This window comes from Etheostoma cragini, chromosome 10 (genome assembly GCF_013103735.1).
Source record: "Etheostoma cragini isolate CJK2018 chromosome 10, CSU_Ecrag_1.0, whole genome shotgun sequence".
In the NCBI taxonomy this organism is placed as follows: domain Eukaryota; kingdom Metazoa; phylum Chordata; class Actinopteri; order Perciformes; family Percidae; genus Etheostoma; species Etheostoma cragini.
The window spans coordinates 19,005,673-19,027,025 of NC_048416.1; the positions used below are offsets into that span (position 1 = coordinate 19,005,673).

At 39.0% G+C, this 21,353-nt stretch overlaps 1 protein-coding gene across 5 annotated transcripts in view; it reads left to right on the forward strand.

Annotated features, from left to right (window-relative positions):
- fgf13a (fibroblast growth factor 13a) overlaps positions 1-21,353 on the forward strand; it is an 87,621-nt gene that overhangs the window by 45,046 nt on the left and 21,222 nt on the right. Inside the window, exon 1 of one of the 5 annotated variants that reach the window (XM_034883584.1) lies at positions 17,349-17,730. The exons of 3 other annotated variants lie outside the window; for them this stretch is intronic. In XM_034883584.1, the coding sequence (XP_034739475.1) occupies positions 17,700-17,730 (31 nt within the window). In that variant the 5' untranslated portion in view covers positions 17,349-17,699. Of the gene's footprint in view, positions 1-17,348; positions 17,731-19,064; positions 20,116-21,353 lie in introns of those variants that run through there. One more of the 5 variants, XM_034883582.1, reaches the window with a different exon arrangement.

The window sequence follows — 21,353 nt, forward strand, 5'->3', positions numbered from 1 at the left end:
GGATTGTTGACCACTTAGCTACATGTTAAATAGAGTTTGTGCGTCACAGTGGATCGCAGCACAGACTATTCAGTCAGGAACACATGGGTAGATTAAATAAATGATAGCTATTATACTGTAAGTGGTAAAAGGCAGTGTTTCTAAGATTGTATTGATGTTTGTTCAGTTGAGATTCTGGAGTGTGTTTGCTTTAGATGAGTTGCTGACAGTGAGGCATTGATGGGATTAATTATCCGCAATATAATTTCCTCTGACGCATATCGCAGCACTACAGTGAGGTGGTTGATATAGAGACACAATACATGCTTGACAGAACACATCAGCAGCACACAGGGTTGGACTGTGGCACCCCAGAGAAGGAGTTCAAATAATATCAGTTCATCTCTGTGGTGCTGCAGAGAGCCTAAATACACAAGCAGAGAGCACTGTACTTGCCTCTGCAATTGTCAGGTCTCTATGTGATGCCGCCCGCTGTCAAACAGACAGTTTGTTTTCTATCTTGACACTCACTTTTCACCTTCTTTGGCTCAATCTGTGCCACCAGTTCTCCATTCAGAGTCCTTTGAGATCTCTTCATTCTCAAATCCTTCTCTCCTAATTCCTCTGCTTCCATTTCTCCACAGCAACAACAAAAGATGGTGCCTGAGGGGACCGATATGTGTAAATATCCCATCCATAATTCAGAAGACAGCAAAACTTTGTGTTTATAGTTCCAGGCTATGAGATATATATATATATACACACACACACACACACACACACACAGATGGACAGATATCCATGTAGCTAAGTGTAGGTCGTGAGCAGTATGTGTATGTTTTAGGTTCTGTAAGATTAACTCAAGAAATTAGTGTTTTGTAGTTGAATTCAGCAGTGTTGTCCATTGTATTCCCAGGATCAGAATACTTACTTTCAATTAGAAATATTTGCATTTCTTCTGCACTGATTTAAAGGCTGTCCTGGCCGGGACATACACATGAGGAATCTTGCCTCACGTGAGCTGATATCAGTATAAAATTCAAAGTCCAAACATTGTTTATTCTGGGACCAGCATTAGTGATTTAGACTAAAAAGTACAGACAAATACATACTTTTACAGTACATAGCAATCTTGACAAGTGCAGCTATAAATGAAAGGTTAACAATTTTTCTAGTCTGCCTAATAACAATACAATGTATGAACATTGAAATATGTTTTGCTTACTGATATACTGAGCAGTCTCAGTTAGTCGAGTAATGTGGGAATCTTCCACAATTTGTGTATTTCCTTGTTAAGTTGCAATAAAAAGACATAAAGTAAGGGGTTCAGAGTATTTTAAAGACTAAAACTTTTGGAGACATCCACTTGATTGAGTCAACTCAGATGGCTGAAGCCTCATGTTAGCTTTGGATAAACTTTGGAACGAGGACTGCAGATATTTTTACTTTAATTTTTAATGTGGGCACTTTAGATATTGTTTTAGGACAGACTGAAAAAATGAGACCCTAACGTTTAAAGTCACACTGGCAGCTTTGTGTTTTATTCTTGATCTATAAATTACACATTATTGCTGACCTTTTGGTAGAGCATTACAGAAATTTTCTTCCAAACCTCTCAGCAGCCTTTTCTAACTGTTTATTTCACTATAGCTTGCAGAAATCTGAAATCATTATGAATTTTGTGCCACAATAACTTTATGATGTTTTTTTTTTGTATAGTAATGCGTTTGGGAGTAGGGACTGTTTTGAAACTCTGCATTATAAGATGATTCAATTTCTGGTTTTACTAGGGCAGGCCAACAGCAGGGAAGTGATTGTACATTTTGAGAAGGAGTGGGTCAACTCAAAAGGTCTAATCTAAAAAATCTACATCAACAGGGAAAGTGTTTGTGTTAGTCATATCCAACTATGAAGCCTAGGATGCACTACTGTATCTAAAACCATGTAATTTAATTGATATGTGATATGTCTCTTAGAGACAGAATAAAGTCGAGCACCTGTGTTGCTCAACATTAAGGACACTAAATCTGTTTTAGTCTTGGTGATTAACCACAAAGTTGACACAGCACAATTACATTTCGGGGGTGAACGGGAGACAAACATGCAGCCTCAGGATGCACTCCTGCTCCAATAACAGCTTGTTTAATTTTCTTTCTGTCTTTCCTCCTTAGTCAGTCTGCATGAAAGCAACAAACTCTGTTTGTCTAAGGTACCACATAAATAGACTATGCATAAATAAATAATGTGTATGATAATGTGTTTTGGTGCCTGCAGAGAGTAGGCTGGGAGGGGAATGTCAATGTTGAATCAGAACTGTAAGTTCTACTGTGCTTACCTGACCTCTCTGGTACCCTGAAGTGTGCATTTTGCAACATATGCAACAAACAAAGTTTGAGCATGCGCTGATAAATACGTTTTACTTTCTTTTAAACAACTGGCGATAAAAGACCAAGAATTCAAGAGACTATATATAAACCTACTATATACATATAGGGTATGTGAATCAGATAGCTCACAAGTATGAAGAACTAGTGTTTTATTAGCCTAGTTTACAATGCAAATTTAATGTTGGTCATTCAAAAGCAGAATGTGACCATTGTATAATGGGAAAAAGAAAAAGGTAGAGTGTGTTTCATGTAGAAGCTCTAAATAGTTGGCATCTACCTGCATAGGTGAAAATGCTTAACGTCATAGCACACTCGGACAATTTTAAAATACTTTTTCCCTCAGATTTAGGCAGAAATGCTGACAGTGTTGATTTCTAGTTTCTCTGGGGCTTACACTAAAGTCATAAACAAACAGTAGAAGTCTGTGTTCATGACAACATTAACGAGGAACTACTCTAGAGACCAACAGACAAGCAAAGTAGAGTAAAGTTGCAAGACCTATTTCAATCCATCAATTTCTATTTCATTAGCACTTCTCATGGCAGACTCAGCAATAGGCAAACAGGCTGGGACTTTTTATGTTCAGAAATACAGTGAATAGGTTTGTTATGAATGAATATTATGAAGGTTTACTCTGAAGTTGTACTGTGCCAGCGACTACATGTTATTCAAACATATTTAAATATCTCTTAAACCAATCAGAGTCATGAACAGCAGGCCTAAATTGCACAGTGCTCCGGATACATCTACAGTTGTACATGTGGCAAATTAACCTGCTAACTGACTGGAAGGAACAGTGGAAGGAAGCAGAATGTAGTCGTCAGCCAGTGGGATGCCTTACCTCATCAGTCCACATATGTTGAACCAGACTTTATTATGTGTAATGTAATATGTTATGTTTTTATATTGCATGCTTTGAGGCTGACTTTTACAATTGGTGTTGTGTTAATGGTCTGTGAAATAATTAATATTTACTGCATACCAGCAAACATGTGTAATGCTGTTTTACATACCACATAGCCAAATGCAGCATGCGTATTTATCCTCCATGTCCAAATAGCAGCATTACTCCCTATCCCTCCCATTGCCTGACTCAAATATGATAAAGCTTGACCCTAAAATCCCAGCTTACGTCACTAATGGATATAATGTTTTATTGTTTTATTCAGTAGAATTCCTGATTAAATACAGGTCGGCTCTAAATCTTAGCCATACGGGAACAATCGGTAGAGTAGTCAGGTTATAGTAACTGTGACACAAGCAAGTGTGTAAGTTTTCCCCAGAGTGAACAAGCTTTAAGCTATTTAATTGGGGCAATTAGGCACACTGCTGAGTCAGCACAACATTAGTCTAGGAAAGAAAGCTGCCAGGATAGAGATTACAGATACACACAAAATAGTGTCATTTATTAGGAAGAAGACAGCATATAGTAGTAATGTATTAAATGTGAAAAAATACCAAATCTTATTTTTAGGTAGTATAATTTGTTATATCCTTGCTTTTTATACTCTTCATTACAATAGCTAATGTGAGAGAAAGGTTTCAATTCTCTTTTGCTACACCTCTGTGAACTTCTATTATCTTTACCGCAGATACCGCTCCAAGACAGACCCTCTTGGTCTTGCTCCAAGCGCTTGTCTTGATAAATGTTTCACTTTGAAAAATGAATAGACTGAACTCCTACTGTATTTGTTCATTTAAAGGTCACACTATTAATAATTCCTTCCAAAGTTCCCAAAGGATGAGTCGTGATCCTAAAGTGTTCACAAGTTAAGCCTGAGTGTATGGTCAGCTTTGCCAAGTGAACAGTGTAGTAACAAACACTTTTTGTTTTCCTGTATTTTTAACTGAATAGGAAGTTACCTTTTCTGAGGACCATCATGTGTAGATTTGTTTATGTCATCTGTAAACTTATTTTCACTATTTGTCGGTAGATACGTTTAATAATCCTGTGTTTTCAGTACTGCCAAAATCAAAAGTTCCAATTCCTACATACAGTACAGGAACTTCAACTACTGAGACATGTGGGCCCAGAACCTAGATAAGTTGGAAGCAATTGCTCTATGTAATGGTCATTATTTTTTATTGATATTCACTAAAAGAAGACAAAAAATACAATTAAACTTACAGAGTGCAGGATGGAGAAAGATACAGTAGTGGACAACACAGTTATTGTACCTTATTAGGAATGCATATATGAAAACATTGAGGTTCTGATATTTGTAGCTTTCTACAAGGATATATATTTTACCTAAAACATACACATATTTAAGAATGGATACACTATATTCAAATTATTTACTATCACAAATTAGAAATTTACCAACAGGGTCTTTTATTAAAAATAAATCACCAGTATTGTTATATGGCAGAAGAAAGTGAATAAAGGGAAGTCACTTGGAATTCTTGAGGACCAGCCTCTATAGAATTCAAGTGTAGACCAAGCACACAATTTTCTTCTGACATGTCGTTTTCTCTATCTGCTTAAAAAGTCCAGTTTTGGTCAGACTCCACAACCCTGATGAATCATCAAAGGTCCGATCACTATTTCCTTTCCATTGTACCCATCCGCTACCATCAGCTGGGCCATGTTTCCTGTCGAGATGTTCTCAGGTTTGACAATCTGTTCCACTAAGCTTGGTAGTTTCAAAACATTACAAAAACAACGCACTCCTACCTGAATGTCAGTATTCAATCTGATTACACTGGAATCTCAGTTATAGTATCTGTAACACAGTGATTGAACTCGTTATAATTTATAAAAAAAATGCTTAGTTCAGTTGCCCTGACATCAAAAAGGACAACAAAGACTGTAATTTGACATCACCTCATTTCTGTGCATGGGACATCAGAACTGCCTTAGCACACCTAATTAGCAGAGAGAACAGTCCAGTTCAGCTGACACATGCATGGGATTTTAGGGTCATCTTGGGTGCAGGCAGGGTTATATAAAGGCCTTGCATGTTTCATCTAATGGGGCACAGAATAATGTGCCAGCCTGCTGGCCAGGGCTGACATTGGCAAGGATTCATACAGGCACCTAATTTCTCCCATTATTGCCTGCCAGCCCCCACAATGGCTCTTCCAGTAAGGCTGAAGAAACCCAAATTAAAGACCAGATAAGTTGTGCCATCCTCCACATACCAAGGATATACTATATAGGGATATTGCCAAATGTTGCAAAAAAGTTGGTCAATTTACATTCAAGAACCTTTAGTTAAGAATAGGATCAGATTTGTACAGTATCACCAGCGTGTTAAATGCTGTGACAGCAAGACAGTGTCTCCCTTTCTCAGTTGTATCTTTGTGTGCTGTCTAGAGATTGTTTCTTTACTTCCTTCCTCAATGTAGGTTAAATGGTTGCAAAGTGTCCAGGGTATTCCAAAGTTGCCTTAGTCAATTTAATGCCAGGAACAGGTGCTACTGTAAATAACAGGTCAAGCATCCAAGTTATATATTATCCAATATATATCATTATAATGATGCATTATATTTTCCTGTTTGCATTGGTATTCTGCACTTATGCTTACAGAATCTTGTGCTTCACCCCTGATCTGTGTGCTTAACCTTACTGCTTCACAGCTTTGTACAAGTGCATTAGGTTGTTATATACTTTAGGCATTGGTGTGTTTATACGAGTCAGAGTTCAAATACTCAGACCTCATCTGTCACTCAAATTTAGGATTTGCATAAGGATAATTGCATGGATCTGTTCTTACAGGAAAAAGCTAAATATTAAATGAAAACACTAAAGTGTGTTAATACTTATTAAATGTAGAGCAATCTTCTCAAACATCATTTCATATTCTCTCTATCATTAGCGGCCCAATGTTATCCCTCAAGGCCATTGTAAATGTATGTGCCAGAACAATAGATGGGTTAGACATAAATAATGCATACTGTTAATAAAATGATAATTTGTCAAAGAGTGCTCTCGCTTGCTTTCCCAATTGGCAATCGTCTCCCTTTCATCAGTACCCCTTCAGCATGGGGACACTAAGGTGTACTGTATAGTGCTCCTCTATTACCGCCTGCAGGTGTTTGTCAAATGAGCCCTGATGAAAGTAAGTCTATTGGCCTGTGTGATGTGCCTTTCACCTCCAACCAGCTCCAGCAGAGTGTAGTACTCCTGTGTCATTCAGCGGTGTTGTTCCTCATTCTTCTCACTTCACACAACCACACACCCTCAGTTGGTTGTCTTATGGCAGTATGCTGTGAACATGAGGCCCGCTAGACATTATCTTCGACCCAAATCTAATTTTACAGCATGCATGTGAGCAACCAAGCGGGACAGGCTGGGGCATTGGACTGAGTAAACAACCTAAAGGTGTTGCATTTGTGGTTAACCTTAGCTGTCAGGTGCGGGAGAAACAGCAGGATGCATGCTCACATACAGACGCACATAGCAACCTTCTACCACTACTCAGCCAACTAGCATTGTCCAACCTAGATGATCCCATAGACCCCTCTGCCAAACGTCCTACCTTTGCTTCCTCCTAGCCTCAGTGCCTTCTGATGTTGCCTCATTGACCATCAGATAGCAACAAACCCTTTTACTTTTAAGAATTAAAAGACAGCACATCTATCCTCCTTTTTATGAGGAGAATTGTCTGGTTGCACTTGTGTGTCTGATCCACATTTTTGAGCTTTGTGTGAGTGTGATGGTCTGTGTGTGTCTGTTCTCCGGGACAAACAGTATGGCCTTATGACAGCTATTAGTGTTAGCTTGCTAATCCACTGGCTTGAGAGATAATTAGACATTGCACATCTCATCAGGCCCGGCCAGGATACATTTACAGCTGTCTCTCTTTCTCGTACTTTTTTCTCTCTCTCTCTTGTTTTTCTCAAAATGTAAAAAAAATAAGTGTTCAAAATGTTATAATAGGTTTGAGTGCTACAATGTGATTTAAAAATGGCAACTACATGTTACTTGCGTGTTGTAATAAAATGAGTGCCTCCTTAATGTTCATCCATCTATTTTCGGTTTGTCTGCGGATGGCTTACGGGAAAAGAAGGCTAAGAAAAGAATTTCAGACGCTTTCTCTTACTTCTCAGGAATGTTTTTCAGCTCTTTGATGAGATATATTATCTATCCGATGTGTTTTGGGTCTACACTGGTGCACAGTTCCTTCTTCACCATAATGGTCCAGTACAGTGTTGGGCTGTCCTGGCTGACATACCTCTTCATTGTTCCTTGGAGGTTAGGAAAATTGCCTGTGGAGTGGCAGACTACGATGTTGGTTCCCATTTTAAAAAAGGGGGCAAGAGGGTGTGTGAAAGTTTATTCCAGGGTGCTAGAAAGGAGGATCCGACCGATCCAGGAGGAGTAATGTAGGTTCCATCTTGTCTATTGAACAGTGGACCAGTTGTGCTCATATACTCGGCACAAAGTCAAGCACGTTGTTAGAGGGTGTTGGCCTCTGCATGAGATGTCCCTTGTCACCGATTCTGTTTGTGATTTTCATGGACAGGATCTCAAGGTGGAGCAGGGTAGAGAAGAGAGTGTCTTTTTTTTTTATTGCATCTCTGCTCTTTGCATGCATGATGTGGTTCTGTTTGCTTCATGAGACCATGACCTCCAGCATGCACTGGGGTAAGTGTTTGTGAAATGGTTGGAATGAAAGTCAGTATCTCAGTCTGAGGCCATGGTTCTCTACAGGAAAATGGTGGACTGCTCCATCTGGGTTGTGACATGCTGCCCCAAGTGAAGGAGTACAAGTATTTTGGGGTCTTGTTCCTCCTCAATGTATTGGTAATACTAGAAATGGCTCCTGGCTCTGTTCTATATGTGTGTAAGTAGGATGTCAGAGGCCTCGGCTGTATGTATAGTATGATGTAATAGGTAGCAATCAGGCATGTAGGGAGGTAGACCTTTGCCAGTACAGATGATCACACATAAACCATCATTACAACACGCCAGTGTCACGCAGCCTCCCATCTCTAATCTGTGAAGTCCAACTGCCAAAGCATTGGTTAATACGTCTTAATCTACCAATGTTATCTCCTCAAATGCAAACACACACATTGAACCTGATGTGTATAACAGATCATGCCCAGACATTCAAGAATGGTTATATCCCTATAATCAGTGGTACAAATGTGATCCATTACTGAGACAAACTCGTTCTGACTTGTTGAAAAAAAGAGTGCATGTTTGTGGCAGCTACTTTTGCAAACTGACAGAGCTTTATACACAAAATACCACACCAACTGTGCTGCTTGGGGATCTTATCCTTGGTAATATGATATGGGTTCCAGTCATTTGCACTGATCCTTCAATCGGTAGCAGAGGGGTCAGTGCCATTCAATCACATTAAAGCATAACCTCTGACTCACTGCATGCCACATGGGTCAATCTGGCTATATGGCCTGATAAAAGGAGGAGCCCAGAGAAAATGAGGGAAATTACGCAATGATTCAATCATACCATATCATTCAAAGAACACAGCCGGAGTTGGAAATGACAGAGGAACAACAGAAAATCTTCCTACTTCCCTGAACTCACAGGTGTGGCAACATTTTGCCTTCCCCGTGAGTAAGTTATTTAAACAAACAACAAAGGTAAAGCATGTGAGCTGCAATTTCGCCACAAGGTTAGCAAAACAAAGAGTTACTTTTTTAGTTTTAGCTAAAGAAAAGTCATTAAAAACACTGTTACTAGACACACTACTGTGATTACCAGTAACCAGTAAAGTTACCAAGCATTTGGCTAGTGGCTGGTGTTAAAGCCTAACTGTTGCCAAAATTCAACCTGAGGTCCTTTTGTAAATGTACCCGATTCAAACTTTCATTTAAAAGCAATAGGACGGAAACGCCGCTTTTAAGATTTACCGCATTCTCGTTTTCGGTCAGATGGCCTTTTGGGAAAGCCACTACTATGATAGCATCAAAATCACTATATTTAACACATTAAGGAGACTCAACATAACATTAAACTATGCTCAAAGTATCACCAGGGGCTATACACATGAACTCGAGCAATGAAAACTGTGTTTGTGTACACAGAGCTTACTAAAAAGAAAGGTTTTGAATGACTCAAACAACAAATTATCCATGCATGTATATGGAACTAAGCTTTAGAAGCTTTCCATCTTTACTCTCTTCCCTGTTACGTTGTATTCAGAGATAGACCATTTTTGACTGGCTAGATGGACGGAAAATGACGATGAATGGAAAAACAGCGACAGCTAGGACTTGTTAAAACCTTTCTTTTTAGTAAACTCTGTGTACACAAACAAGGTTTTCAATGCTGGAGTTCATGTGTAGAGACCCTGGTGATACTTTGAGCAAAGTTTAATGTTATGTCGAGTCTCCTTAATGTGTTAAATATAGTGATTTTGCTGCTATTACAGTCATTCTCCGAGAACTCCCATTTAAAAGGCCATTTGACCGACATTGGGAATGCGGTAAATCTTAAAAGTGGAGTTAATAATGCTTTAAAATGAAAGTTTTACTCGAATACATCAACAAAAAGTCCCTAGGTTGCATTTTGCAGAGAGTTACCCTTTAATATCTTGGCATGATGTAATGTCCACAAAGGGATTATACAACATTGTGTTATTGCTGCAGGCTTGATTATGATTTTGAAGTTGACTGCCATTCTGTATTAGGGTTGCATTTGATATTATATACCTGCTAAAGACCACAGAGAGCCATAACTGCTTTACTGCTGTGTTTTGTCCTACTTTTTCTTTCCTCTGTGGTGTTCTTTATCAACTCTGCACAGCTCCTCCCACCTGCTAAATACCAAACACTGGTCCACTACCATTCATTATCATTATGTTTCCATTGATTTCTCTGTGTGCTGACTTCCTCAACAAGTGCAGAGATTAAAAGTGAAAAACTCTGTGTTGAATAGGGAACATGACCTATTTACCCACCCACTCCGTAAATTGAGTCATGTCCCTTTCGTGTCATTCAGCTTAGTTGATCTTTTCCACATAGGACATTGGGCTTTTGAGTACACTGAAATAATCCCTGCCAAACGGGACCATGCAATTTCATTCTGATCGTTTTACAAATATAAAGAATCCTTTTAAACTCAAGTTTAGTGCCAAAGATCGGAGATGTAGAACCAATAAACATCCATTCAACGCTTTCTCTAGGAAGAACTATTTTCCTCCATGCGGCTTCCCTGTCTCTCAGATCTGCAGTCGGGGGAATGAGACCCCCAATACCTTCCTCATGGAAATGTATTAATAGCAGTCAAAATAAAGAGTGTGTAACCAGACTTAATGAGCTTCATTAATGTCCATACCCAGTTCACTGCACTGCACATTTGACCTTGTTGCATGATATTTAGTTATTTTTTTAAGGCAGACAAGGGATGTAAAACGGTTATTATGAGGACAGGAACCTAGTTAATAGAAAAGATCTGAGTTTACTACAGATACTTGGATGAAAGAGATGACACGCCTAGACAGGAGTTCTCACCAAGTAAGCAAGAAGTGCCCATCACCTAAAACAACAATCCTAAGTTAGCAGTCTGAAGTTAGCAACTCAAGCATTACCTTATGCTCTCGTGCTAGCTGGTGTCTGAGATAATACCTTTAATCCCATTCCTTTCCTTGATGTGTCATCCTGGAAAGAATATGTAGGAGAGCATAACTTCACTTACTGTATTCTGGGACTAAGACTGCTCTTGCTAGAAAGGGTATAATTAGCATGGAGTTAAACACACAAACTTTCCAAAAGTCTGAGCTTCTTTATTTTGGCTGCAGCACACTTCCTTGACTTCTCTTTGATACCAGATGTCCTCCTTTACTGTGAAGAGTCCATTTTCTGGGCGTCTTCTGGTTAATGGAGGAGGGATTTTGTTTTTTTTACAGTGTCTCAACTCCTAAATGTCGTCTCTCTGTAGCTTTGCCACCGTGATGGGTATTGCCAGGGGCTTTTATTGACTCACCATCTATGAATCATACATTACTGTTCAGTCATCCATTTTGTCAAGGGATCATCTCCTGCACTTGATTTCCTCCTCAGGCAACCTCCTGTTGTGATGCTGGCTAAGATAGATACTGGATGTTGTTCTGATAACAGGCATTTAGAAACTACTATTAGATTTGGTGGGCTGGCTGGCTGTGTTTGCATATAATGCATGTATGTAGTATGTGTTAAATTACCTTTATACACAAGCGCATGTGTGCATACATTACACTACGTTCTTATCTTCCACTCGTTCTGCCTCAACTACCTGATAGAAAACTAATGTGGCATTAGAGACTGTGTGCTGCTGCTAACCCAGAAACAGGCATCATATGCGCCAAGCTGATTGTGTACAGTAAAGTATGTATGTTAATTACATTAGGATTGTAACTTTGAAAGTCATTTTGAACTGTGTTCTCTTGTTTCTTGAATCAACCTTACAATGTGGCTTTAGTTCTGTAAGATCTGCTGCTGTTTAGAAAATGTGCACTGTCTAAGTCTAGATACACAGCAATCACTCTCAGGGACTTTTAGCCACCTTTTTAAGCATTACAACAATATATATGATTCACCCACAATCCCCCAGGGGACATAAGAACTGCAGGATCATGCAATTTGTAGACACAACCACAAACATTGCTTCCACATACACACACAGATATTACATTTCAATTTCCATTAGTGGCCCAAACAAAACCATAGCCTGCTAAAATCATCTCATTGACGTTTTATAACCGATCCTGAGGATACATAAAGATGCAGCTTTCTTATATTCCTGCTTAGGCCACCTGAGGAACAAAGAGGATGTGCACTTGTTATTATCGGAGTGAATCGGCTTCAAGGTCTTTGGCCTGGAGCTTTTTTTTAGTAAAGTATTGGCATACATCTACATCTTTTTTCTATATTAATTTTGAAGGGAAGTAAGGGTCAGCTGGTTAGAAGACAAGAGAAATGCGGAGCCTCTATGGCCTGAAGTTTTACAGTCTTGTGTCGGAGGCAATGAGAACACATTGCTGGTACAGCATTAGTCATTCAAAGCAGGCTGCTGTCTGAACTCTGGCCATTTCACACACCGTTTGGTGCCTCTGATTAAGATTTTTTCACATCATTATAGCCTTACAGACTTACAGACACACACACATACACAAACACACACACACACACCCACACACTCACGCAGACTCACGCAGTACTTTAACGGTGTGTGCAAAAGCCATAGCATGTGAAAGCCCCCAGTACGCTTCCCAGCTATATTATGTCAAATGCAGTTCAATTAAGAAGTGACAGATTGTAGAGCAAAGCATGTGTGAATAATATATATTCACTAGTGTATTTCACTGATATCTGCCAATGGGTATCCAAAGTACCTGCAAGGAAGAGACAGATAGATAGATAGATATTTATTGATCCCAAAAAATGGGAAATTACGTGCTACTAGAGCTAATTGGATCTACTCCCAAACGCCTACCGTGCAAGTGAATTTTTATTTTCTAATTGACAGTACCGGTTGAAGAGAACATATAAACAAGTTCATTTTCAGAATAAAGCCCCTGTAATTTGAAACGTCACATCACTGATTATTAGGCAGAGAATTCAATATTTTTGATTACAAATAAAATATTCTATAGGTAGAAAAAGAAAAAAATGAATCAATAGACTCTCATTATGTCCTTGTGATTGTAATGTCCTTAATTTCAGTGACCTGTCATAATCACACTGGTGGAAATTCTTGTAGTTAATGGTTAAAATGACCTATTTACAAAATGAAAGAACTGCATTAATATGTACGTCACATATAGATGAAGATTCATGGAAATGTTCCTTTCCCAGATGATCATAACCTAGTTTTCTTCCACTTTATGACTCTTGCATTTAGCAGTGAAGGTCCAGATTGCAAATAAACTTCTAAGAATAAACATTATTCCTCAGTGCACCGCCTTATCTATTTGTATCATTATCAAGCAGACAGATCCTGAAATCTTTTCAGTTCAGTGCCATTTTTAGCTTTTATTGATATATGAAATACAATTATGATCCTTTCATTTCAGTGACAAAAATATCTACAGTTATTTTCTCTATTTGAGAGAAAATAGGGAAGGGCTGATCAGTAGACGGAGACTTTGAAGTCAGTTGTTATACAAAAGGTGAGAGGTTAGATTACAAATGCCAGACATTGTGTTCCTATGCTTCTAATAGTTTTGGTGTTTTAAAGGAAGATGCAGATAGAACCGGTGGTGGTTTAATGAGGAACAGACGGGTATTGATGTTTAAAAATATATCTTGTTTTATATTTATTCACACTGTGACTAAAAACAACATTTACCATGTTAATAAATGACTCAAAACGTTCTGGCGCTTTGGAACCAAAAGTAAAGCACATTGATGATCCAAGATATCTGAGAGGTCCAGCATATTAAAAAATCAGACACATAACTGTTCCTCGCTGACTTTTGTGCTTTACGCCTCTTTGTGATCCATCACATTGCGTTCACACCTTAGAACCAAGCATTGCCAAGAGTCTGACAGTCGGCCATGACTGTATCCCATCCCCCGTTTCTACAGGAACCTCCAGTGACTTATGGCTTCTTGTTCTGTAATATCCAATCCCCCTTCTCAGCGCACACTCTGTCTATCTTTCACACACACCCTCTTACGTATGTGGAGTCTCCATGGTAACGTGTGGTAATCACTATGGCACTGGTGGCCTGGCATGCTGCAAGCTGCTGTTATAGTGGATTTACTGTAACAGCACACACACGTAAGCAGACAGCTAGTAGAATGCTGCCAAAGGGCTGAATGGTTTGAGCATCAACCCTTCGGGAAATCATTCCTTTTTCCCCTGATATTTCACTTTATCCCCTCCCTCTGTACCAAGATGTTCTACTAAAAATCCGGCTATTGCAGCTTCCAATGGTATGTTAAGATATGCATTTGCTTGGAGTATTAATATCTCAATATAATCAGTGGCACACTCCTAGTATGCAACTTTGCCCTCTATTACACACCACAAGCAAGGTTAACCTCCCCATTTATCCAGCTTCTGCCCTCGGAAACCACTTTTCTCTATGAATTGAAAAAATTAATTAAACCCTGGGTGCTCTCATGACAGCCTTGGGTTATTCATAAGAACAGACAGCTTTAATTGTTTGGTTATATTTATAATACAAAACACAGTGCTCAACCTTGGAAGTACACAGGCCTATCTCCCACTTTTACTTTGGAGCTCTGCTCTCTAGTGGCCAGACAGAAATTACAAGAGCAGCAGGGTGCTGGGACCTTCTGGATCTGTGTGGAGTCTTGTGGTCCCATCACAGTTAGGCATGTTTTCAGCCTTAGTGGTGCTTTTGAAGGACTACGCCTGAACAGTTTATGTGAGAGTAAATGCTAGGTTTTCTATGACAGAGGTTTTTGCAGTACACTTTCTCACAGTTCTATCTCTTAAACATATCTTTTAGCAGTAAAGCAGTATAGAAAAATCTAAATCTAATCTTGGATACTAAATATTGTTGTACATTTTAGTATATTGCAAAACAAAACAATTTACCATGTGTGTTGCAGGTTTGGACTATGTACTCTTGTGATGCAGAGTTTATTGTATACATCACCCATACTATGAATTGCATTATGACGGAAGCTTGCAGAAGTGTGTCCTTTTAGCTAATTTAAATTATTTTTCCCCTCTCTCACTGTGTGTGTATGTGTGTGAGTGCAGTACAGTACAGTGAAGGTGCCCTAGGAGGCCACAGTAGACTGGCATTCTGTGGCACTACAAAAATTAATGTGCCCATGGCACATTGCTAGACAAGCAACCAAGTACACATTCATTCACACACACACACACATAGCCTCCTTGTCTCTGTGGTGTGTGTGTGTGTATGTATGTGTGTTTGTGAATAAATGTGTACGGTTTTATTATCTTGTCCCTTTAAAAAATAAAATGTTTCTATCCTGTACTAATCTCACCATTTCCACTTATGCCGTTTAGTATTTTTTTCGGCCCCATCATTACGTGGCTTCTGCTAAAAAAAAAGCCCTGACAGAGTGACAGACCTTATCAGGCCTACACACATTTGCACTTTCTTTGGTATCATCTTAGGTGTTTGATTAGTGTCGCTGTTGGACAATGCAGCCTTACCTTCGTCACCTCCTCCTGTCCTCCTAGCTGTCAGTGATAACGCCAGCCATCCTCCTGAAGAGCGATGACCCAGATTTATCACTAGTGGGATGACTGAAGCAAAACCTGTAATTTGCTACTGGTAGTATTGAGTCTGTCAGTGATTGCTTATGGCAGAATTAGAGGTATTGGATAGTACAAGGCAGAGTGACACTATATGCTACAGTGTAAATCAGGTTAGAGCATAGAGGTTCACTGTACACTTTTTTTAGTACGAAAGATCACATTTTACAAGGACTTAGTGTATAGCACAAATACAGTAATATTGAGAACCTACTTTCTCATAAAATACTTATTTATGTTTTGTATGTGAAAGATATACAGCTAGTAAAGACTGGTTTTGCTGTGTAAAACGTTTCCTGTGAGCTCAACAAAGAGATGGAGGGAAATGAGGAAAGGATGCAGTATTGATTATAACAGCACTAAAACATCACATAATTGGCTGAACCAAGTAACAGTGTTCTTTAGGTTATCACAGGCTAAATGTGGTATTGCACTATTGCTTAAGTTAGGAGCTTTGGTTTCTCTTGGTTTTATGAAAGCCTTTTTAAGCATTCTATTTCTTATTACAGTGAAGATTGCCCCTATAGATATACTGTTATTGTAACTATTTATTAAGATGCCGTCTGTTTTTGAGATAATGATGATTTTATAAAGCCCAGTTCAACCTTGAATTAACGTTGGGTGAGCATCTTTTATGTGTGGGGTTAAAGGTTACATTTCCTCTATGCCATTGAGCAGAACATCAGTGACTGTAAAACTGGAAAAAGCATTCCTTATATAATTTGAACCACATCTCTTGTAAAGCAATATATTGGTATTGACCCATAAATTATTTTTATTGCTATCTCATTTTAGTGTAAGATCACAAAAATAGCTTTCATCCACATTGCTGTCTAATCAGCTGACTGATTTTTGCATTTTGTAGATTTTTTTCCCATTTCCCTCTGATGCAGATAGGCATTTGTTAATGTAAATACATACTAGTTGTGCATTGTGGTCATTTATAGATAAATCCTGGATCTACTCTATGAGTAGTGGTGATTTTTACTGGACATTTTCTGAATTACAACTATGAGCTACATTAAATCATGAAATGCGTTTGCATGGTAAAGTTATGTCCGTCAACATCAAAGAGTCAGCAGCAAATTTCATGTGAATAGAGTAAATTGTGATTCCATTGTTAATTTAATTCCTGCTGCTCTGTGTAGAGAGGTACATATTTAATAAATGACTCGGGTTTTGTTGTTATAGGTGGATATTTTCTTTAGGGTGAATCTGCTGCTCTTGATAGGCTGTCCACTTGCTCCATCTAGTGTTCAAAGCTGCTCATTGTTTAGTCTCTCATTACATAAAGGGCACCAATACATCTGCTTCCACTTCTATTATAACATATATAAAGAGATACTCTACATTTAAAGTCCTGGTAAAACAACAATAAATATGTATTCTTAGTTGTGACACCACAGAAACCCAAACCACCCAAATTTAAATCATTATAAAGTATGTAGAATTAGGTTTCAAAATCGTACAAATTAAGCAGTATTCTTCCTTACACAATTGGATTGATACGAAATAAAGCTGTAAAAGCAGAGAGACTACCCTTCATACATTGCATTGATCATTTATGCCCTGATGTTGGAAAACAACATGCCATATTTGGTTAATATCAGTATTAGGCCGACTTGTGAATAAAAATAATTTTCCTTTACAGTTTTGCAGAACAGAGAATTGTCCTTGTGAAAACACTCTGCCTATAATGCATGTTGTCTTAGTTGATTGTACATCGATATTTTTCAGTCCAAAGTGGACAGGCCTGTATAACCGGTTTAGTCAACGCATTATCGGATCATTTTACATCGTTTTTTTGTAATATGAGAGCAAAGTCTTCTCTGCCCCAAGAAGGAAGTACAATCTCAGGCTGCATTTTCGATCACTTTTCTTCAATCCGACCAGTGCGCAGCAATACAGTAACACACGCCCGTTAGCCGGGTCAACAAGACCTCTAAATGAATGTTTAATGAGCATTTTAGAAGTAATAATGGCATGTCACTAATGTCCTGTAATGATCTTCCTGTTGATGGCCACGCCTCGATGCTTTCTCTCCCACTACGCCTCAGTTCAGTTGTCAAACAGTGGATTGAACTTTGCTGAATGTAGACTTCTCGCTTATACTCCACTACCCAAACGCTGCAAGTATCCGAGTCACTGCTTTGGCTTTGCTGGAGAGAATCATGACTTTTCCTCTGAGAAAATCAGTTTCAGGTAGGCTGCTGTTTTTGCTTCTTCTAATCTTCAAAATAGGTTCAAGTGTTGTTGAGACAAAACTTCCAAAGTTATCTTGAATTAAATGTTGTGTATGGCTTTTAGAGATGTTATTTAAGTGAGTTAAATTTTTTATTAGTATTTTTTTTTCTATTGATAAGTGGCGTTTTTCTTTGTGGGCTACTGCAGTTACCAGCCTTGGAGCTGTCCGTGGTTCTGAAGTGGAGCGATACATTGTTGGAGTGTTTTATAGCTTCTCTGGAGTTTTGGCTTTGTTTGATTAGAGCCTTTGTGTTTTTTTCAGAACACGGGTATGATATACATATATATTTTAGTTGTAATATTGTGTTTTAGAGGTTTATTTTATTTACTTAAATTTCACTTCTAGCTCTGTCTTCTTCAGATGAAGCGACGTGGAATGCAATATATTGAGTTGTGTTGCCAGCACCGATTATAAATCAGAGGAAAGAAAATACAACGTCTACGACAGTTTTGGTTAAGGACTGCAGATGGCACCACTGGTTAGGCTGTCAATCCAGGACTGAGGGGGAGCAAGCGATAGCTGAGGGCAGTCATGGGTGGAAATGTCAGAGACTTCAGTGTCATGACACACATAATGTAACACTGTTTGTATGATCTAAAATCTTAATTTACCAGTGGTAGCCAATTGAAAGACAATATGAGGATAGACGCCTTAAAGATGGAATTCAGATTCATATTCTCAGTAGAATTCGCAGTAATAGGATATGGGAATTTGTGATACCGTATACCGTATAATCCACCGATTAGCTGTTTCTGTTACTTCATCCCATCCTATTAGAGCGTATTCTACTATATTTTTCTTGCATTAACATCGTTTCTGATGGCTACCTGCTGTTTTATCCTCGCAGTTATGTGCACGCTTTATAATTATTATAGGCTAGTTAATCTTTTTACGGCCCGCAGTCCAGGTTGTATGTCTTTTGTTTATTGTTTCATTTCCCTCCTTCCCTTCCCCTAAGTGGCTTTGTCACTTGTCAGGCCGCCATTGCGAATAAAAACCTGTTCTAAATGACTTGCCAGTAAAATAAAGGTGGAATAAAAAAATTAAAAATTATAAGGTTGGAGGTTCGCCATCACACAAGTTAGAAACATGGGATCTATTTGTTGAAATTCGTTGGAGCCTAAGCGACCCAGCTGTATCAGTTCTTATTTTTTTCTGTGACTTTGTGTCTAATGAAAAAATCGAAAATCGTTGTTCTTCCCTCCTCTCACTCTCGTTTTCTTCCTGTTTGCCAACTTCCAGCCCCACCACATACGCCCCTTTCTCTTAACATGTAACATGAATTATCCCACATGACGGCGTATGTGAAGATTTTCTTATGTGCACAGCGACTGGGTTTGTGTCTCACTAGTTTAACTTGCTGTCGTCTCCCTCCTCCCCACTGCTCATTCTCCAGGTTGTCGGTGTGATGCTCAGAGCAGCACAGAGTCTTTGCTTTGCGCTGTGCTCGGATCCTGCAGCCAGAATGACGCGCCTGCGGGTATCTTGCTATGCCTCGGTTCAACAAAAGAGCGAAAAACAATTGGAATATATTTAGTGATTTGTTCCCACCCTCTGCGTTTACCTCTCTAAAACGCTGTGTAAGTTTCTGCCAGCTTCACTGAGAGATTAAAGAAACCAGATAAAGAGCGCTGCACCCCCGGTGGCTGCAAACAGGTGTTTCCATCGTTTGGCGTCGCACTGAGGTTCATTCACGACTATTTTCCTACCCGAGTACCATGTGTGCGGCCATGTAGTAGTGGGAGGATGCAAAACCGCTTACGAGACTGGGTGTGCGCGCATTTGTTGTGATGCAGATAAAATAATGGAGTTGGAAGAAGGTGCAACGTGCTTTTGTGAAAGTCTTTGTACAGCTTTACGGTGGAACGTGTGGGTTTATTTTCTAAGTTTTTCGAAGGTACAACGGACAATTCCTGAATAACGGCCACATTCACGAGAAAAGTATTCAGTTGGACATGATCTAACTGGCTTTACTGCACTACTGGGACTATTTTATTGTCTACTTTTCATAGTCTACTTGGGAAATTCTTTGTTATTTAACGAATCGTTTGCTCAGTGCGCATGGACGTTTAATTTCGGAATCCAGTTTTCTGGGGGATTCATTTTACGCTTCTCTGTAATTTTTTTTTTACAAAACGTAGCCAAACTGGCCATGGCTGCAGCGATCGCCAGCTCCCTCATAAGACAGAAAAGGCAGGCGAGGGAGCGGGAGAAGTCTAATGCCTGCCGTTGCGTTAGCAGCCCCAGTAAAGCCAAAGGAAGCTGTGAAAAACCCAGTCGACTGAATGTTTTCTCCCGGGTCAAACTCTTTGGCTCAAAGAAGAGGCGAAGAAGACGACCAGGTCTGTTGTGCAATACTGTCAGGCTATTATCCCCAGGACACTCTATCTATTGTAGGATGACATTATAAGTCAAAAATAATCCAAACAACATAGAACATACTGAGTACGGCTCTATTGCTATGCAAATTTAAAAAGATTAATGACTCTGCCAAAGTTGTTGGGAGAAGGATGGGCTCCCTTATGAATTTTGTCCACAGAGAAGTTACCTTTGGCATCTCACACTGCTGAGGGATATATTAAACTAATAAATCATCCTTCCTTCATCCTTCACTTACTCAGGCAACACTGGACAATATATACTGTACATAAGTGTTTATCAAGTCTATTTTGGAAATCCCTTCACTGTCACGGATTATTAACTGTTCATATTATGTAAATTGGATAAAAACTTCATCAAATGTAATTAATAAAAACATCTGTATTATCAGTCTCCAAAATGCATTAATACCATAAATATGCTACCCTTGGGTAATAACTTAAATAAAAGAGAGACACATGTTTACTTAGATTTAGATAAGCAGGTGTTTGTAAGCAGACCTCATAATTAGCTCAAAAGTTGTATTTTCCTATATACTGTTGGCCAAGTTCCATGTTGCTGATATAAAAAGACTTGTCAGATGAGACAAAATAAGTGGGACCTGATTGTTATAACTAAGCTTTTATAAGTGGGACACTTAAGATAAATATAATAAGGACTTGTGGCTATCAAAGGACTCTTATTGCATTGACAGAAGTGTGTCTGTAGCCTAACGCAGCCGCTCAGAAGTGACCATGGCTGCATTCCTAATCTGATCACATCTTACTCTGGCTCAAAATTCATCTTTCTCTTAGTTCTGACAGATTCTTTGTGTGTTTGGAAATGATGACGACAAAGATTCAGCTCTGTGTTTTCTCCCAAACTTTAATCAATCTCTTCCCCATGATTCATTTCCAAGCTGTTTTGCAACTGTATATGCTGCACCTGGAGGTTATGGTGCATGTTAAACAGCAACAATATTCGTACAGATGTTGCACCCCTTTCACTTCCAATTTCCATTTCTAAGGAGGAAGCAATGAGCACCAAGAAGAAGGCGTTGTCTGTGACTCACACCAAACACAAGAACTGGCATCTGTTGGAAAAACAGTGTTGACCGTGTATGTAGTTTGGTGCGTTGTCTGGTAATGTAGTGTGCACATTTTTCAACAAATGCTGACATATGTGCATTTCTTAATGTATGTCCATGTGTGAAAATCATTTT